The 20,408-nt window shown below is 31.1% G+C and overlaps 1 protein-coding gene across 5 annotated transcripts in view; it reads right to left on the bottom strand.

Annotated features, from left to right (window-relative positions):
• The window catches only part of LOC111698789 (protein dispatched), a 74,839-nt gene extending 57,490 nt beyond the window's left edge, over nt 1-17,349 (bottom strand). For 2 of the 5 annotated variants that reach the window (XM_023469223.1, XM_023469224.1), the window contains exons 1-10: nt 17,225-17,349; nt 13,939-14,023; nt 12,972-13,045; nt 12,083-12,132; nt 11,600-11,724; nt 8,026-8,094; nt 7,868-7,902; nt 7,443-7,583; nt 4,791-4,872; nt 4,462-4,519 (exon numbers count right to left, since the gene is read on the bottom strand). In XM_023469223.1, the coding sequence (XP_023324991.1) occupies nt 4,462-4,519; nt 4,791-4,872; nt 7,443-7,583; nt 7,868-7,902; nt 8,026-8,094; nt 11,600-11,724; nt 12,083-12,132; nt 12,972-13,045; nt 13,939-13,946 (642 nt within the window). In that variant the 5' untranslated portion in view covers nt 13,947-14,023; nt 17,225-17,349. The remainder of the gene's footprint in view (nt 1-4,461; nt 4,520-4,790; nt 4,873-7,442; nt 7,584-7,867; nt 7,903-8,025; nt 8,095-11,599; nt 11,725-12,082; nt 12,133-12,971; nt 13,046-13,938; nt 14,024-17,224) is intronic. The other 3 variants (XM_023469221.1, XM_023469222.1, XM_023469220.1) reach the window with 2 other exon arrangements.
• Between the last annotated feature and the right edge of the window lie 3,059 nt (nt 17,350-20,408).

Below are 20,408 nucleotides of genomic sequence, written 5' to 3'. Positions count from 1 at the left end.
TTGAATTATTTATACGTTCCTCTAACATTCATTTTTCCACTCTTGAGTGTAAAATCAACACTAGGTGTTGCAACATCGCAAAAAAGTACCAGTAATTCAGCATAAATTTGGAGTTGTTATTTAGTGTTAAACTGTGGAGGAAGACAAGAAATCCATTTAAAAATTTTATTTCCCGCGCTGGGCCTCCCCCCCCCCTGATTTCCTGGAGTGTTGAAAAGAATTGATGAATTGATGAAGCATAAACAACTAGAAAACAACAAATATTGATGTTTAACCTAAATCGAAAGAAAAGACTGCAGAGGTAGGAAATCAATAGGAAAACAGAAAAACCCAAAGAAAATATTTCTAATTCAATATTGCTCATCAGATATTGCTCATCTCGTATTGCTGATTCAATATTACTAATTCAATATTGCTCATCTGATATTGATGATTTAATATTGCTCATCTGATATTGCTGATTTAATATTGCTGCTTTAATATTGCTCATCTGATATTGCTGATTTAATATTGCTCATCTGATACTGCTGTTTTAATATGGCTGCTTTAATATTGCTCATCTGATATTGCTGATTTAATATTGCTGCTTTAATATTGCTTATCTGATATTGTTGATTTAATATTGCTCATCTGATATTGCTGATTTAATATTTCTCATCTGATATTGCTGATTTAATATTACTAATTCAATATTGCTCATCTGATATTGCTGATTTAATATTGCTCACCTGATATTGCTGATTTAATATGGGTGCTTTAATATTGCTCATCTGATATTGCTGATTTAATATTGCTCATCTGATATTGCTGATTTAATATGGCTGCTTTAATATCTAATTATCTTGATCAAAAAGTGCTAATTCAATATTGCTAGTTTAATTCTGATGATCTAAATTGCTGATTTAATATTGCTAATTTAAAGTATCGTAATTCAATACTACTAATTTAATATTTCTAATTCAATATTGTTCATCTGATATTGCTGATTCAATACTGCTGCTTTAATATTGCTCATCTGATATGGCTGATTTAATATCTCTAATTAATTATCTTGATCAAAAATTTCTAATTCAATATTGCTAGTTTAACCCTGATGATCTAAATTGCTGATTTAATATTACTAATTTAATCGAATAGTGCGAAATGTAAATTTATTTCCTATTTAATTTAATAATAGAAATTGGGTCCTAATTAAAGAATCAAGAGTTTTGAAGAGTTTTGAAATAATAAAAATAATAATAAAAATAATAAATATAATCCACTTGAAGTGATAAACATATAACTCATATTTTTGCAATTAGGCTGAAAGCAGCTTTTAGTGGTCTTTGTTAGTCTAAGTTTAAAGCATAAATTTCACTAGAAAAGTATCATTCATTTGGCGTACCGTCCGGTTTTCCCTTATATAATCTGTATTTGTACTGTACTGCTTGACCTATACTAGTTGAAATTCGGCACAGTATAAGAAATGAACTGGAATGCACTGTGACACGACCAGGTTCTAAAATTGGTTAACAATACTTATAAGTTGTAACCTCTGTGCTGATATTAGTTTTGATTGTAAATATAAGTATCATAACACAATATCTACATGATACAATTAAACAATAAACATAAACATTTAGGTTTAGTCAATTAACATTTAGTTCACATTGATAGTTCATTAACATGCATTCTGGTTAAAGAGTGTCTCCACCAAATTTTGATGACCTTACAAATTATAATTATACATCATTAACTCACGTTTTGTATCCAGCCCAAAAAACTACCATTTTGGAACTTTAATACACTCGTTTTAACGTTTCGTTCGTATAAAAGTAATAAGGTCAAATGCTCTTATCGAATTATGTTTACCGTTGAGCTTCCAATCTTTGTATGACTGTAAAACTGCGAGCCAAAACTAACAATTAGAAAATAAGAAGTAAAATAAAGTTATTGGGTACTATTTATAATACTATTGGACACATGGCTACCAAGTAAGAAAGTCTGACGAACATTAATAAATATAGCTTTCCTTAATGCTAATTAAAACAATAAAATTAAAAGGAGAGATCGCGAAATACAACAGGGGATCAAACATGGACCATTATTCAATGGTTAGCATAACAGTTTGAAGTCAGGAACTAAAGTTTAAATCAAAATTTCATTTCTCTAAACCTGATTCATATGCTGTACAATACAATTTCATTTTTTACCCAAAAGAATGTTCACCATTTCAAATATGACTAATCAACGATAGAAATCCGCCGCTTATATAGCCATTAGAAAATCTCACTTTCAATGCTGTTCAAAAATCATTTCCAAAATTTTATGAGGCTTAAAAATGTGCCCCCCCCCCTGTGAATTCCGCTGTACATATCAATAATGTTTCTATAATAACCCTGTAGAAGCATGTAAGATCCCCCCCAATTGTGTAATGTGTGTTGTATATGGACTAGAGAAGTAAACAAGGTTAGGATGACAAGGTAAGATTGAGATTACAAGATATTAATGGGACTCTCCATGTCATTTTAAATGACCTTCCATTTTACCCCTACTGAAGGGGGGGGGGTCCATAGGAAACAACCCCTCGGCCGCCCCCCCCTTATGATTTTTGGACATAAGTAAATAAAAATATTGATCTGAAATATTGTTCAAGTTTCTTGACTTATCTAGCTCATACAATCTCCTCACATCAGGCTAAAATCTGGGCTTTAAAGCCTACTTCTTGATTCCTCAGGCATGCTGCCTAAAAGCCTTATTGTACCTACACCAGAATAAATCTATAATAAAATCCAATTTCAGTCATTAGATCAACTTTAATATCTTTTTTGAAAGTCTATGACAAAAGGAAACAGAGAAACAAATTTTGCAAAGAAATTTTGCAAAACTTTTTGCACAGGCGCATGTATGTTGATGAAAGGTCAAAAATGTGTATTAAATTGGTTCAGCAGTTTCGGCGTTAATTGGATCAAAACACAAACAATGAAAATAAAATTTTAAGAGAGATTTAGAAGAACAATATTTGTGAAATATCTTTCGTAAAAAAAAACTTAATTGCAAACGAATTGAAAACTTGTCAAAAAATTATTTTTTTATCCTCAAATCTTTGCAGCCTGATGTAATAGACCTTTAATATTCAAAAATAAATTCTGCCACAACAAGTATTTAAATTTGGAAAATTAAGGCATTACCAACATCATGTTGCTAAGATATAGGGATGAGAAAAATTTAAGTTTGTGTCAAGTATTCAGTTCAGAATTAATTTGACCAAACTTGTTTTTTTGAGGGAAAAATAGACAATATGTTAATATGTTGGATAAGCAGGAAGATAAAGGTAGAACTGTGTTGTCTACAGCTGAGGTTCCCTTGGGAATTATATTGCGGTAGGTTAGGATGATATAATTTATATTCCACTGTTGCCCCTTATTCATATCTTCAGAAATTAGTTTTCATTCATCTTTACAACTTATCTTTCAAATTTTCAATCCTTTTCTTAGGAAATAGTTTTTGGGAGTGAAAAAAAAAGTTTTTAGCTTCGTATACATAATACATATGTAGATAGTAATTTCTTATTGGTGCAATATTCATTTATTGTTTTCAAGTTTTTTTTAACTTTTTATTAAACCAAACTATTTCTTTTCCAACAAAGAAAATGTATTGTAGCTTTTGGAAGGATATGACCCCCCCCCCCTCGTAGAAATATCTTTAAATAATTATTTATGTTATTAGAATAAAGGTTTTACTTTTTCCCCTCCTTGTATTCAGGTTTAAATAGAAACATGTATCTAGTCTGAATCCAATAGAGAAACAAACTCATATATATGCCGATATCAGACACTCAATAATCTGTGCTCCTACATCTTCTTAGATTCATCAACTTTAAAACTTTCATTTAGGTTCTACTTTTCGCACAAATATAAAAAAAGTTTAATCTTTAACTTATACAGAATCGCTCCCTTTTACGTTTGGCCTTTTCTTTCATTACCTACATACTAAAATGAAAAAGAAATTCTTTTTATGGCTAATTAATTGTATGAGTATTCGTTTTACCTCAAATAAAAAGGTTAAATTGTTTCTAGAAAGTTACATTTTAAAGTCCCCAACCCCTGAGTAAAAGCAGTACCAACCAAAGAAAGTTGCCTTTCACCCCCTTCTAGATTTAATTATATGGCCCTATCTTGGCCCTTTCTTGGCCCTTTCTTGGCCCTATCTTGACCCTTTCTTTTCATCTAAAAGGGTCGTAATTTCTAAATATCCAGATTCTTGTTTATGTATTTTATCTTTACAAGAAATAGTTTTCTAAAGAGTATCTTTCTCATGATATATCATGTAATCTATAAACAAAAGTAAAACTAAGAAATAAAAAATAATATTTATGAGAACATTATCTAACTGAATCATTAAAACAGAAGAAATTGATTAAAAACATAACAAATTAAAAGATAAAAAATAAGTATAAACAAATGAAAGGTTTGAACCAACCTTAGTCTCGCAGAGTTCGTTGAACTCCTCTCTTGTTTTTAAATAAACTGATTCAAGCCTAAAACACAATAATCAAACTCAAGGTTTAAAAGTTTGGAATTCAGATTTAGAATCGGTATTCCATTTTTAGGATCACAGAAATAAACACTTTCCGAGTAAGAAAAACGACGTGGTCTTCCATAAAGGTTTCAAGGGTACCGTTGTAAATCGGGCATTGCCATCTTTGCATGGAATATCACTTGAAATACGCTTAGCAGTCTCTTTAAGGACTAATCAGACCCTTGATTTGAGGTAATTTAAGAAGTAATAAAATGGTGCTATATCTTAACCTGCACATGGAGAGAATAGAATCCATTGTAAACAAGCTTTCTCCCCTCATACTCTCGTACACTACATGTACATACTCAGCAACTAAACAGAGGCTTCTTTAGTCAAGTTATTAACAAGGAAAATATAAACAAAGGAATTAAGTTTTTGCCACAAACTCAAAAAAGACGATTGATATTCGTCCTAGATAAAAGTATATAAAGACGATTGATATTCGTCCTAGATAAAAATATATAAAGACGATTAACGTTTTCTTTAACTCGGTTTAGAAATAAGTGTGACATGGTCCTAGGGTTTGTGTGACCAAATTATTTATATTTCTATTTTGGATATTCACAAAGGCAGTCTGTACGATTTATATTTTCAAAGAAACATATATGGACACAGTTGAAGAAAATTTGAATTAGCCAGAGGGTGGAAAGCGCACGGAATACGTACGTATAAGAATAAATAAACTAAAACATTGAATTTTAATCAACCCTACGTTCAAAAAATAGACAACTAAATTAAAGACATTATCTATATAGGAACGCTCAATCCAGGAGTGGTTCTTTGATCTTTTTTATTAATAAATCCACGTTATATATAATTACTTATATATGTTAGTTACATAATACATAGTTATTTATATATGTTAGTTACATAATACATAGTTACTTATATATGTTATATCATATGTATATATAAATTTTAAAAATAAATTTAACCTGAACTAAATAAATCTCTTGTGTAACATTACTGACCTCGTGAAGTCAAATATGAACTGGCTAGGCTATTGATTTACAACGGTTTGAGATATTAACAATTGTTTGAGTTTATAAGTATTCAAGGGCAGAAACTTGAAACAAAAGACTTTAAATTTTTAAGCAACTGTTTCCTTTTCCTCTAAAAATCCATATTATACATGGTACCAAAAAAGGTTCAAAGGAATTGAGTTTTTGACACAAACTCTGATTTTCTAATCCCTATTTCCTTGCCACCAATGTGTTAGACCTTTGATATTTCAAACTAGTAGATCAAATAATCTACGATTGAAATATTAAAGATTTGAACCATCAAGTTTTAAAGATATAGGAATAAGAAAATTGGAGTTTGTGGAAAAAATTAATTTTCTTTGTCAATTTTATGACGCTTTTACTGACTTCAGCATTCATTCAAGTTTAAATATCATAATATTCGGGTTTCTAAATTTTAATTAAACCTAGCTGGATTAGCTTTGAGTGGGATAAGGTTTGATAATAGCAATTTAAAGTTCGGATTTTTCCTACAGCGGTAGATTATTCTTTAAGCATGGAAAAATGAAGAATAAAAATATATTTTTCATTTTATGGATGAAAGCATATGAAAAGTTTTCAAAGAAGAAAAACTTATTTTACATAAATTAGCTTGCTAATATGCTGCTGTATATTGTATGTTGTATTTTACATAAATTAGCTTGCTAATATGCTGCTGTATATTGTATATTGTATTTTACATAAATTAGCTTGCTAATATGCTGCTGTATATTGTATATTGTATTTTACATAAATTAGCTTGCTAATATGCTGCTGTATATTGTATATTGTATTTTACATAAATTAGCTTGTCAATATGCTGCTGTATATTGTATATTGTATTTTACATAAATTAGCTTGCTAATATGCTGCTGTATATTGTATATTGTATTTTACATAAATTAGCTTGCTAATATGCTGCTGAATATTGTATATTGTATTTTAAATAAATTAGCTTGTCAATATGCTGCTGTATATTGTATATTGTATTTTACATAAATTAGCTTGCTAATATGCTGCTGCATATTGTATATTGTATTTTACATAAATTAGCTTGCTAATATGCTGCTGTATATTGTATATTGTATTTTACATAAATTAGCTTGCTAATATGCTGCTGTATACTGTATATTGTATTTTCAGTTTGTTTTATTCTGTGGAGAAAACATTTTAGCAAATTTCGGGCTTTGTTAATAAAATTAAAGTGTTTGTAATGATTAAATAGAGATTTATTTGGACTGAAATAATGCTCAATTAAGATTTGTTAGATGTTGAATTAAATTATATATGTGTATAATTAATCTAAAAGTCTAGTGCATTTAACGAAATTGAGTTTTTGTTGCAAACACTGACTTTGAACTCCCTATATCTTTGCAACCCATTGTCGTACACCTTATACATTTCCAACTTAAGATGATTTGATAATACAGAATTTGTCTACAACATCGGGTTGCTCTGATATAGATATTAGAAAATCAGAGTTACGTTTGTCGAAAAGATTCAATTCCAATTAACAATTATTAATCGGTGGAAGATACTTGGTCACGGACCGTTCTTCAAGCCAAAAAAAAATATCTTTTTATTTCCCCAACTTACAAGAGAGCTTTCACGCTGTCATTTGGTAAATATTCACTTTTGGGAAGTAATCATTGTAAGGATATCAATCTATACGTATAATGTATCTCTGTTTGTTTTTCTGTTTGGATGTCCGATCATAACTCATGAACCCCTTGATATATTTGCCTCAAAATTTGATTGGGGAACTCGGTAGAACGACGGAAATGTTTTACCTTATTTTAAAACTTCCATGCTGAATGGGTTGATTTTTTTAAGGAAAGTTTAGATTGCAAGCTAGTTTTCTAATAAAAAAGTGGCGCTAACCTGGATCCCCACACAACCAAGCGTTCCGATTCTCCATGTTTGAGTCAGCTGATCGTCCGGTTCGCGGGGTTAGCTGTTTTCCCAGTTGAGTCTTTCCGCCATTTTGAATCCTGATTGAAACTGAGATAGAATTGTCGATCCCTAAATTGAACATAATCTTGAATGACAACGCCTATTTTTAAAACATAACGTTTTTACCAAATCTTATAAAAATTGGCAATATATAGAATAAAGATATAGTAAAGATAATATTCGAGTTATTTTTGCTCCTTTTCTTTTTAAAATAGCTAAATATTCTCTTTAAAGCAAAAAGACACAAAATTAATGAACTAAATTACCAAAATTACTTACACTTCATATTTTCCTCAAAAATAAATTAAAATTAAGCTAGAAATTCCAAAATTAATTCTGAATTAATATTCTTCCTAAAATCTGCTTTTCATCCTTTCCAGTTTTAAATCTATGCACAAAAATATAAGCCATTAAAAATAATCAACATATTAAAATTAAAAACACAAATAGGAAAATTTTAATATAAAAATTTTAAAAAATCTGGAAATTGTCTGGCTTATAGATAGGCTTCCTTAGATCTCGCTTGAACCGATCAACTCTTGAATTCTTCTTTTTCTCTTTTCTTTTCCGTTTCCGTACCCTGAAAACATAGATTTAATTTTGTGGTAACTTATATGACTGACAGGGGAAGGTTTATGACCGGTTGAGATTTGAAAAGTACTTTCTTTAAAAATATTTCTGTTATTAAAAATGTTGGAGATAAATCAAAGAAACAGTAAAATCCGTGCGAAGATCCTTTTCATCATTTCAAGACGCGTGTAAGACTAATCCACAAAATGTTTAAAGGACGCGTGTTAGACTAAACTACAATATGTATAAAGGACCCGCGTTAGATTAAACTACAATATGTATAAAGGATGCGTGTTAGACTCAACTACAATATGTATAAAGGACGCGTGTTAGACTAAACTACAATATGTATAAAGGACGCGTGTTAGACTAAGCTACAATATGTATAAAGGACGCGTGTTAAGACTAAACTACAATATGTATAAAGGATGCATGTTAGACTAAACTACAATATGTATAAAGGACGCGTGTTAGACTAAACTACAATATGTATAAAGGACGCGTGTTAGACTAAACTACAATATGTATAAAGGATGCAGGTTGAACTAAACTAAAATATGTACAAAGGACGCGTGTTAGACTAAACTTCAATATGTATAAAGGACGGGTGTTAGACTAAACTACAATATGTATAAAGGACGCATGTTAGACTAAACTACAATATGTATAAAGGACGTGTGTTAGACTAAACAATGTGTGTATAAAGGACGCGTGTTAGACTAAGCTACAATATGTATAAAGGATGCGTGTTGGACTAAGCTACAATATGTATGTAATAAATTATGATATCATGCTAGTACTATCTTTATTATCTATGTTCCGTTATCTATTTTATATATGTTCATGTTGACCCTGACCGGCCATTCCGGTCAGTTTAAATTTACCTGTATTAATAAATTAGTATAGTAGCAATAGTCGATTTAGACAGACGTATAGAGAGCCAGAGTTTTGGCTAGAGATTGAGTAAGAGAGACTGATATTAGACTTTGAGTCAAGTATTAGGAGATTGATCGGGACCTAGATTTATTACATGTATAAAGGACGCGTGTTAGAAAAAACTACAATATGTATAAAGGACGCGTGCTAGACTTAACTACAATATGTATAAAGGATGCGTGTTAGACTAAACTACAATATGTATAAAGGACGCGTGTTAGACTAAACTACAATATATATAATAGGACGCGTGATAGACTAATCTACAATATGTATAAAGGACGCATGTTAGACTAAGCTACAATATGTATAAACGACGCGTGATAGACTACTCTACAATATGTATAAAGGACGCGTGTTAGACTAATAGACTAAACTACAATATGTATAAAGGACGCGTGTTAGACTAAACTACAATATATACATAAGACACAGCGTGTTAGACTGTCTGGAGTAAAAAATATATATGCCCAATTACTGCAGATGCAAGGTTTCTTTGAAGTTGGAAAAATCCATTATTTTAGAAAATTTGAATTTTCTGAACAAAGCTAAAAAGATATTGTTAAGACCCAAGGGAATGGGGAAGAAGGGAAGGAGGTGAATAAAAGATATGTTTAATTGCCAACAAGACTAAATGAAACTGATTGAAATGTAAATGAATCAGCAGACAAAAATACTGCAAATTTTAGGATTCACTTGAGACATATAAAACGTTTCCACGATGTAAAATTACTGCGATTGAGTAAAGGTCGACGATCCAAATCATGAATTTGGGTAGGTACGTTTTCAAAATCGGGTTTTTTAAATTGTTAATAAACGACGACGAAAAATAAAGTAAAAATTATATAGTAAACTAATTATAGATGTTTAGAAACTATTTATCGAAAGAAATTTGTCAATGTCAATAAATCAATGTTAGAATCAATTATTTCGTTTTTATCATTATATTGAATTTCTTATTTTCTATTAATTTGTTCGTAGATTTCTACAAATTCTTCGAAAATCGTCTTTTCAATAAAAATTCTAGAAAATCTGAAGAAAATCTTTGTAAATAATGAGAGATTATAGAAACCAATAATTGAATAAGATTACTTATTTTCGTTAATTTTTATTTTCCCAACCTGTTCCTAAACAACTAATTAGTTGAATGTAGTTACATTTTTGGTCGTCCTTATTTATTAATTAAAAAACGATTCTGAAAAGTGAAAACGCACCCACCCAAATTCATGATTTTGAACTTCGACTTCGCGCTCAAACTTATAAAATACGTCGTAGAAACGCTTTATATGTCTCAAATGAATCCTAAAATATTTGTCACAATACTACATATTCAGTTCAACCATCATACATTGCCGGTCACTCCCTTTAAAATGTAAAAAGGGAAATAAAACAAGAGAAGAATAGGAAAGAGATAAAATGAGATGAAACGATAGAAATAAGTTCTAGAAGAGCAAAAAGGTGTAGAGATTAGAAAATATATAAAGTATAAGATTGATGTGCTGAAAAACGAAGACTGTAATGAAAGTTGAAATTGTTCTGAAGGAAAACAAGAAATGGAATGAGAGAAAGAAATCCTTGTTTCAGATTAGAGATGGACAGGTAGATTGGTTATAGTAGCTTAGGATTGGTTATCTTGCTTTTAAGATTGGTTAGTAGCTTAAGATTGGATATCTTGCATTTAAGATTGGTTAGTATAGATTAGACTTGGATATCTTGCTTTTTAGATTGGTTATTAAAAATTATACTTAGATATATCGCACTTTAAAGATTGGTTAGTATAGATTGGACTTGGATTTTGTTGTTTTTTTAAGATATCTTAGAACAGATTAGACTTGGATATGTTGCTTTAAGATTGGTTAGTGTAGATTAAACTTCGATATCTTGCTTTAAAGATTGGTTAGTATAGATTAGACTTGGATATCTTGCTTTTAAGACTGGTTAGTATAGATTAGACTTTGATATCTTGCTTTTAAGATTGGTTAGTATAGATTAGACTTGGATATCTTGCTTTAAAGATTGGTTAGTATAGATTAGACTTGGATATCTTGCTTTTAAGATTGGTTAGTATAGATTAGACTTGGATATCTTGGTTAGATTGGTTAGTAGGTTATGATTGGATATATTGGTTTAAGATTGGTTAGTAGGTTAGGATTTGATATTACCTTGGTTTAAAATTGGTCAGTAGGTTTGGATTGGATATATTGGTTTAAGGTTGGTCAGTAGGTTTGGATTGGATATATTGGTTTTAGATTGGTCAGTAGGTTTGGATTGGATATATTGGTTTAAGATTGGTCAGTAGGTTAGGATTGGATATTACCTTGGTTTAAGATTGGTCTGTAGGATAGGATTGGATATTACCTTGGTTTAAAATTGGTCAGTAGGTTTGGATTGGATATATTGGTTTAAGGTTGGTCAGTAGGTTTGGATTGGATATATTGGTTTAAGGTTGGTCAGAAGGTTAGGATTGGATATATTGGTTTAAGGTTGGTCTGTAGGATAGGATTGGATATTACCTTGGTTTAAGATTGGAATGGATAAATTGGTTTTAAATTGGTCTTCAGGATAGGATTGGATATTACCTTGGTTTAAGATTGGTCAGAAGGTTAGGATTGGATATAAGGGGTCCAACATGGCTGACAGAGTCCAGAAGATTGGACCAAGCGACCAATCTATCACTGATCTCGGTCCCACGTGACTCAAACCCCTAAAATATAACTTCATATAATCTTTTTTCAACAAAAACTTTGAAGAATTGATCATTATATGTAAAACAAAAAATTTCATTCCCTAATAGTAGTTTTCAAAACAAATATATCTTTAAAGAATATAACAATAACTAACACTAATGGTGTGTATATAGATGATTGAAAATAAACATTTATTGAAAATAAACATTTATTGAAAATAAAAGTAATAAAGCTAAACATTTGCTTTTTTGTATTTGTCGTCAATAAAACAGTAATCTGAACATTGTTATTATAACTTCTAAGTTAAAACCCAGTGCAAGCAGACAAAAATATAATAAAAACAAATTTCATTATTTTTATAAACTTTTTTATTACCGCTTGAGGGTCTGAGAAGTCTGGAAGTTCTCCTACAGTGAGTGAGAGCACTATATTAAACAATGAATTAAATTATTTTATAAAAACTATTCTCCCAGGTGGCTGCGTTAAAACTATTCTCCCAGGTGGCTGCGTTAAATTTGTGTTTCTAGGTTTTCTGCAGGTCATTGTTACAACTTTGTCTGAAGTCATACATTTTTTATTTTTCCTTTTAGAAATATTTATTTTCCCCCCGAACTAGCCCTTTTTCAAGAACCTAAGGACGTGAAAACTAAATGTTAAAAAGGACTGTCTTCGTGATTTTAGGTTACCCTCCATATAAAGAGGGGGTGGCCCTATTCACAATGGTACCCTTGCACCTTTTCTTTTTCTGGCATAAAGAGTGTTTATTTATGATAATTTCTCATTTGTTTCTGAACCAAGAAATGCTGAGAAAAGTGTTTAAAAACTCCAGGAAAAGCACAATAAATTGCCAAAGCACAATAAATTGCCAAAGAACAATAAATTGCCAAAGCACAATAAATTGCCAAAGCACAATAAATTGCCAAAGCACAATAAATTGCCAAAGCACAATAAATTGCCAAAGCACAATAAATTGCCAAAGACATGTTCTGCTTAAATCCATTTACGAAAAATTTGGTAAAACAAAAACTCAATATTCCTCTTATTCAGTTCAGATAGTATGTGTAAAGCTTGTCCAGGAGAAGTAAAGAATATATTTGAAAGTTTGAACACTTAAAGTCTGGTCTTCAACGCTTACGCATGAATAAACATTGAACAGTTATTAAAAAGTATACAAATATCAAATGTAACAAATAATCCATAAAAATCCATTCGCAGTTTTTTAAATTTTTTGTTATTTCAAAAAGATGGTTTTCATGTTGTTTTCCTAAAGCTAGAATTGAGAAGGCTCCAGATACTAGAATTACAAGATGTGGTCTGTTAGATAACAGCTGTACATACCTATACACAGTAAACAACAATTAATATTATGTACAATTTTAACTTAGTTTCTTTGTTTTATTTTAATAATCCAATAAAAGTTAAAAATCTTAATTATTTTATTTTTGAAATAAGATATAAATAAGATTTTTTAATAGAATCAATCTAACTGAATGAAATAAAAATGAAAATTCTCAATTGAAATTATTTCTTTAAATTTAAGGAATGAAATTGATTATCTTAAAAAGAATTTTATCAATAAAAACGCAACAAAGAAATAAATGGATCAATTATATCTATAAACTGAAAAAAGGAAGAAACCCCGTACACTGTACAATAAATAGTAACACTGTACACTAAATATTAACACTGTACACTAAATAGTAACAGTGTACACTAAACAGTAACACTATTTGCTGTACGTGTACCCGAGTGTACAGTACAGTGTGCATATTTTCATTGAACACCTAAAGAGGGATATATCATCGGTTTCTTTCACTAAAAATAAATCTGATGTTTAGATTATTATATTCAACAGAATTTATAGTTTTGCATAATTAAGGTCATCAACATTGGGTTGCAACGATGTAGGGATTAAAAAATCGGAAATTGTGGCAGCGACTTAAATCCTTTTGTTTCTAACAAAACAGCGGATGGAAACTCTTCAATAAAAAATCGTCTTTCTCTTCATTTTCTTTACCCTTCACATTTCACCATGAAAGATTTAACTTTACACTATAATTTGTTTATTCTTATATCTTTGCAATTTACTGTCGTAGTCCTTCAATATTGCAAAGTATGAATTTGCGAGATCAAGCAAGGTTTGAAATATCATTATTAGGTTGCAAAGAGTTTGCAGGAAGTTTTGAATTTCCTGGAGGAAAAGGTGGATAAATATCTGTGCAAGGGCTTACCAGTTCATTGTTCTATTCTACAGGTTGGACTAAACCATGCTTGCATTAATTAACTTCTAATTCTCCATGATCTTCACTCATTTTTCTGAAAGAAAAAATGTAATATAAAAATCATTATAAATGCAACATTCAATCTTTTCTAGAAAATAGAAACAATTATATATTTTTTAATGATAAATGAATATTAAAAGAAAAGTAATTATTTTTAATTAGAAACAAATTAATTCTCGACAAAACCATTAAGCAAGCAGGTACGTGGATGTAGAAATGTCCTACTCCTAAAACTGCTTTCAGACCCGTATCAATCCAGGTACAACTCAACCAGGAACTCAAAGTTCACACAAATACCGTAGCCAATATCAATCCGGATACGGCTCAGTCTGTATTCTCATGTATCTGTCCTACAGATACAATCAATTTATATCAAAATGTATACCTATCTTTCAAGATAATGATTCAGGACGCCTCTTGTTTGCTAACCAAGAAATAATTACTCTCACACTGTAATCAAAGTGGAGTATTATCGCAACTGACGTTAATTTTGATATATATTTTACAGGTTAATTTAATAAACATAATTACAAGTTTTGCGTTGTTTTATACAAGAGCGTAGTTAGGCTAATCACAATACAAAATGATGTAGTTATTTAAAGACGTAGTTAGGTTAGGTTAATCGCAGTATAAGTTCTGCGTAATTATTTACAAGCACATTTATATTTACGGACAATGTATCACATGACTTATATGGGTATATTTGCTACGGTATTTATTACATAGATATTTATATATATATATATATATGTGTGTAGTAAATGCCATAATCTTAAAACTTTGTCATTAATTGTATCCGTCCAGGTACAACCCGTCATCTATAAATGTCAACCAGAACACAACATCTCCAGCAATCAATGCCAAACCAATGGACATGATCTTATCAGCTCTGAATATCACACAGGGACACAAGCGTAGCTATCAAACAAGCTCTTAATTGATCAATGCCAAATCTCAAGGCACTATCTCAGCTCGTAATCAAAGTAGAGTCTCTATATCAACTAATTTATATCTTATGTTACAAGTTAACATGAATCGACGTAATTACAAGTTTTATGTCGATATATATATATATATATATATATATACAAAGAGTAGTTTAAGTTTTCTGAACTTATTTATGATTTTAGTTGAGGATAGATAAAACATATTAAAGCTATCTCCACACATGTTTTCAACGTACTTTAAGTTGAATGTACATATTTAAAGGATTAACAGGGATAGATTAGATTAAAACGTAGTTGATCTAATACAATGCATGTTTTAATCATGTTACGTAGCTCATGTTTAATGTATCTAGGTATGAATAGGTTAACAAAAATGCAGAAATCAGTTTAAACAAGCAGATATGTAGACAACAAGGTTACAGTTTAAACAAGCAGATATGTAGACAACAAGTTTACAGTTTAAAGAAGCAGATATGCAGACAACAAGGTTACAGTTTAAAGAAGCAGATATGCAGACAACAAGGTTACAGTTTAAAGAAGCAGATATGCAGACAACAAGTTTACAGTTTAAACAAGCAGATATGCAGACAACAAGTTTACAGTTTAAAAAAGCAGATATGCAGACAACAAGTTTACAGTTTAAAAAAGCAGATATGCAGACAACAAGCTTACGGTTTAAACAAGCAGATATGCAGACAACAAGCTTACGGTTTAAACATGCAGATATGCAGACAACAAGTTTAAGGTTTAAACACGATTATGTGCATAAAACAAGATTAAAATTTAAAGATTAAATCAATCTGCATATCAAGCTCACAGTTTAAACAAGTAAGTATGTCTGTAGATATCAAACTATTCTCACGTAAGCATATTATTTAAAGAAGCAGATATTAAAATACAAAATGCAGAAGTCCTTCAATAGTTTTGAAGAAACGACAAGTTTTAAAAAATCTGATTTTTATTAACAATTTCCCCTAAAATGAAGTCTAGGCAGCTGAAAATTAGACACAATGCATCAAGGAATCGACAGACAATTAGGTTTAATATGCATTGGCATATTATGTGGTTATATATGTATGTATGTATACACAAAATAATGTTCGAATAATGATTTATTTGTTTTGTAAAACCATTTTCTACTAATTACAGGACTGCGGTATATGGAGAACCAATATAGGGAGGATTCAAACCTAGAGAGGCAGGTTAACGAGGCTTGCCCTCCATTATTCTTAGAAAAATATCTAAGTTGAAAAGAATAAAAATCAAATGTTTATTCCTCCTTAGCATTACTACCCAAGCTCTGGTATGGTTCCACTCTTATATTTGCAATACTCCATTAACCATGAGATGAGAGGGAAAGAAGAGAAATTCACATGCACTAAGTACACGTAAACTCCCCCCCCCCCTTCCCATCCATCTATAAAAAGCGTTGCGGATAGATTTAGGTTTGTTTAAAAAGCTACAAGTTTAGGGCTTTCAGGCATAATTTACATCTTATATTTTAAACTTTCTAAAATTATCTTAGATCACTTTCAACCCCAAAACATCGAATCTTTTTAAACCCAGAATTAGCCCAAATATATAGAATATCTAGAACCAACATGAAACATATATTTTTTTTAACAATTTTACACATGTTCTATAATTTATCTTTTTATGATTTCATAAAATAAAATAGTACGAGGTATAGTTAATAGTTATTTGTTTTAAGATTTTCTATACAAATTGTACTATTGACTAATTTATTATACTAGAAATTCAAGGCGCTTCGCGCCCTTCTTTCTAGTCTTAGAAGGCGCTTCGCGCCCATCTTCTAAATTAATTGTGAACATGTTCTCTTTGTGTACATCGTAAAACAAAACAAAAATAATTCGCGGGTTTTCACAAAAAATTTCGCGGATTTTCAAAATTTTCAAACATTTAATGACGATCGAATTTTGATGGAGACAAATATTTAAAATTTTGATGATTCATAAACCTTCCCTGGAGTCCCTAGATGTCCCACAAAAAAATTGGGCTCGATCCGTTCAGCCGTTTTGACGTTTATTGGATACAAACAGACAGACAGACAGACAGACAGACAGACAGACAAACAGACAGACAAGCCAAATTCATATATAGATGTTGAACATTGATTTTTTTCTTCATTTGTATATAATTAGTACAAATCCTGATTTTGCATACACTTCTAATAATCATTCGAGAACCCACATTGTTTAGTTTTTAATTAACTGCAACTTGTACACGTTGAAAAATACGTGGTCTTTTAACAATATTAATTAATTTACCTGTTTGCTAATTAATATAAAACATGATTTTAAAATGAAAATCACTTTTCACGCAGCCCTGACAGGACAAGAAGTATGCTCAAACTGTAGGAAATTTCTTAAACATTGTCATCCATCTATCTATCTAAACTATCAACATTCTTCATTTTTATTAGTTTCGCGGATTATTAAAATCTCGGCCAATGAGATGACAGAGTTCGGATATCTGACCAATGAGAGGAGGAGTCCTTAAACCCCCTGCACAAGGGCCCGTCTGCTCAAAATCAGGTGTTCAAAACTTAGGGGACAGTGGGACGGGAGCCGGTTCATGACGTAATAAACAAAGGTGTTTGGGGGTGGGGGTTGAGAGGGGTAAAAATAAGAACATAGTTATAAGTAAGGTCAAAGTGATAATATTTAAAGAATTCAAAAACAACTGCAGTCCAAAGATACATCATGGACAGGCGCGTATACATGGGGGGGGGGGAGAGTGCCCTCTTGCCCCCCATTGGCATTCAAGGGGGAGCCCTGCCCCTCGATCTGAGATTTATTGACAAAGGTTAAAATCGGGTGTGGTAGTTAAAAAATGCAAGCTTGCACTCATCTGCAAAATGGTGTTCCTTCTTAAAAAGTATGTTGTTAAATTTTCTTGCCGCTTCACACCCTTTTTTTCAAATGTTACCTTTGTATTTTCCTTTCATCTAAAATCCCTCCCCCCCTAATTCATATAAACTATGTATAGCTATGAATTATGCAAGTGTTTGGCATGTCTTCCCGCAACCCCCAGCCAGGGGGAGATTACATTAGGAGAGGAAGGGTGAGAATAAAGAGGACGAAGGACTAATGATAGTCTACAGGAGACTATCGACCTAGGAACTTCAGAGAGTAATACAGAACTTTACAGAGGTATACATTATCATAATATATAGTCCTTGAGTTGGTACAAAGGGGAGTAATCTTCAGGAGACTTCTCCGGAATTCAGAAAGTAATACAGCACTAATTGAGATTCATTATAATATAAGTATTTGAATTGGGACTACAATGGGCTACATGGAAGACATTAAGTAGACTATAAAATAAAAGCATTTTTACGGCGAAGGGTGGGAAATCGTCCAGGATGGAGCAAAAATATTGTACACGCTTCGCACGATAACTTGCCCCTCCCCCATGTCTAAAATATTGTATACGCGGTTCACCATGGAACTCTTATATCTTTGTTTACATGCGCTGATTTTGGGAAGAATGTAAAAAAATCGTTACTGATGGTTCTGATATATACATATCTCTCCCCTATTTCCATGTATACAAATGTAAATAAAGATATGAACAGTTTGATGTATCTTCCAATAGAAGAAATCTAACACTATAAATTGGAATTAAAAACGCAATCTTCGAAAGCAATCTAAAATCAAATACAAGGAGCACTCTAAGGAAATCTATTTTTTACTCAGCTCAACAGAAATATAAAGATGAAACCAGTTTATTCAACTCTAAATAAACCTGAAAATAGCCAATATAAACTTGAAGTTTTAATTATGAAATATGCGTGACCAAAATTTCTGAATTTAAGCTACGCAGTTGAACTACTATAGCACCAACCACCGATTCAAAGTTAAAGAATTTAAGGAAGGATATGAATCATTGATTCAAATTTGAACCGGTGCAGTGGTCATTGCAGTTGGCAGTTCAAATATGAAAACCTTATAACAGCTAAACCTAAATGTTAGAAATTTCAAAACCTACTATTTATTCCTGCATAGTGCATATCATGAATAAATACCAAAAATCGATTATTTTAAAACCTAAACATGTTGATACTTAACACCTAAATCACCATGTAATTAAAAACATAGAAAGGAATTAGTCTTTGTCACAGACTCGATTTTATGAGCCCTATATCTCCTAGGATTTTAGAATTGCTCCCAGGGTTTTGGAATAAAATGTGAAAATTTATCCGACCTTTTATGAAAAGGCCTTTAAAAAAGGAATATTAAAACCGAAAATTGAAAAAGTGCTTTGCTACCCCTTTATTACTGTCTTTGTTCAGATATTTGCAGGGAAAAATCGCAAATTTCAGTCCAAGACCTGATCATATAGTTTTCCTCAGATATCTCAATGATTTGATGATTTTTGGTATAGTTCGCGCAATATAAAAGGCTCTAAAGTTAACATAGAACAATTTTTATTTCGTGAGTGTTGAGTAAAACGCATTTTAAAATGCACCAATCAATTAAAGATTTTTTAGGCGAAAAAATTTGATTTTTCTGAGAAAAAAACTTGGAAATAAGATAATTTATAAAGATATTGAGATGTATTAGATCAGCTCAAATGAAACCTTTATGTGTCTAGCTAAAAAAAGACATTTTTTACATCATCCTTATGCCTAATATCCAAGGAGCCAAATGTGTTGAATTTACAGTTTAAATTATACCCCCCCCCCCCACCTCTAGGAGCTCATGGGGGGCAAAGCATATTTGTCACCCCCTAGATTTTTGTTCTGTATACGCTCTTGGTTAGGAAAGGTTCAGCTGGAGCCATGAGTTAAGTTGATGTAAGTATAGGATGGACATATCATCATTAAGGGTTAAGAAAAAGTTTGTTATATGAGTGGGTTTGGATTAAGTAAGCATGGGTAACGATGGAGACAGCACGTGTAAGTTTGGTCGAAATAAGCCCGGTTTCGGACAAAATAAGCATTGCCATTGGTCAGAAGTATGGATAGCTTAAAGTTAATTACAAAAACACGGAGTTTGACGAATTTAGGGTTTTTGGCTGGAACTAGAAGATAATTCTAGATATTGGAGAAACTAAATCCGACCTCATGAAGGAATGAAAGAAATGTATAGGAAAGAAGATAAATGAATAGATGAGACAAGTCAATGAACCGACCAATATCCACCTCATTAATATTTATTCTAAAGGCTGATAATATAGACTGCGAGGGGTAGAGTTATTTATTTTAAATTTTTTATAATTTTCACTAAGGGTCGATAACCTAAACTATCCTTCCCTCGCAAAGAATTTTGTAGAATTTTTATTTAATTTGATTTTTTTGTGGGTCAAATGCATTTCAAGTTAAGTACAATATGGATACTCTTGCAGAATTCTTGCATTATATATTTGCTGAATATAATAAGAACGCATCCCTTTATTAGCTTACAATCTGATAAAGGTTAATTGGTACTTATAAAAGATTTAAATAAT

Source organism: Eurytemora carolleeae, unplaced genomic scaffold, assembly GCF_000591075.1.
Source record: "Eurytemora carolleeae unplaced genomic scaffold, Eaff_2.0 scaffold275, whole genome shotgun sequence".
Lineage (NCBI taxonomy): Eukaryota > Metazoa > Arthropoda > Copepoda > Calanoida > Temoridae > Eurytemora > Eurytemora carolleeae.
Note: the sequence above shows the minus strand (reverse complement) of the source record. Positions and strands in the feature narration are given on the sequence as shown.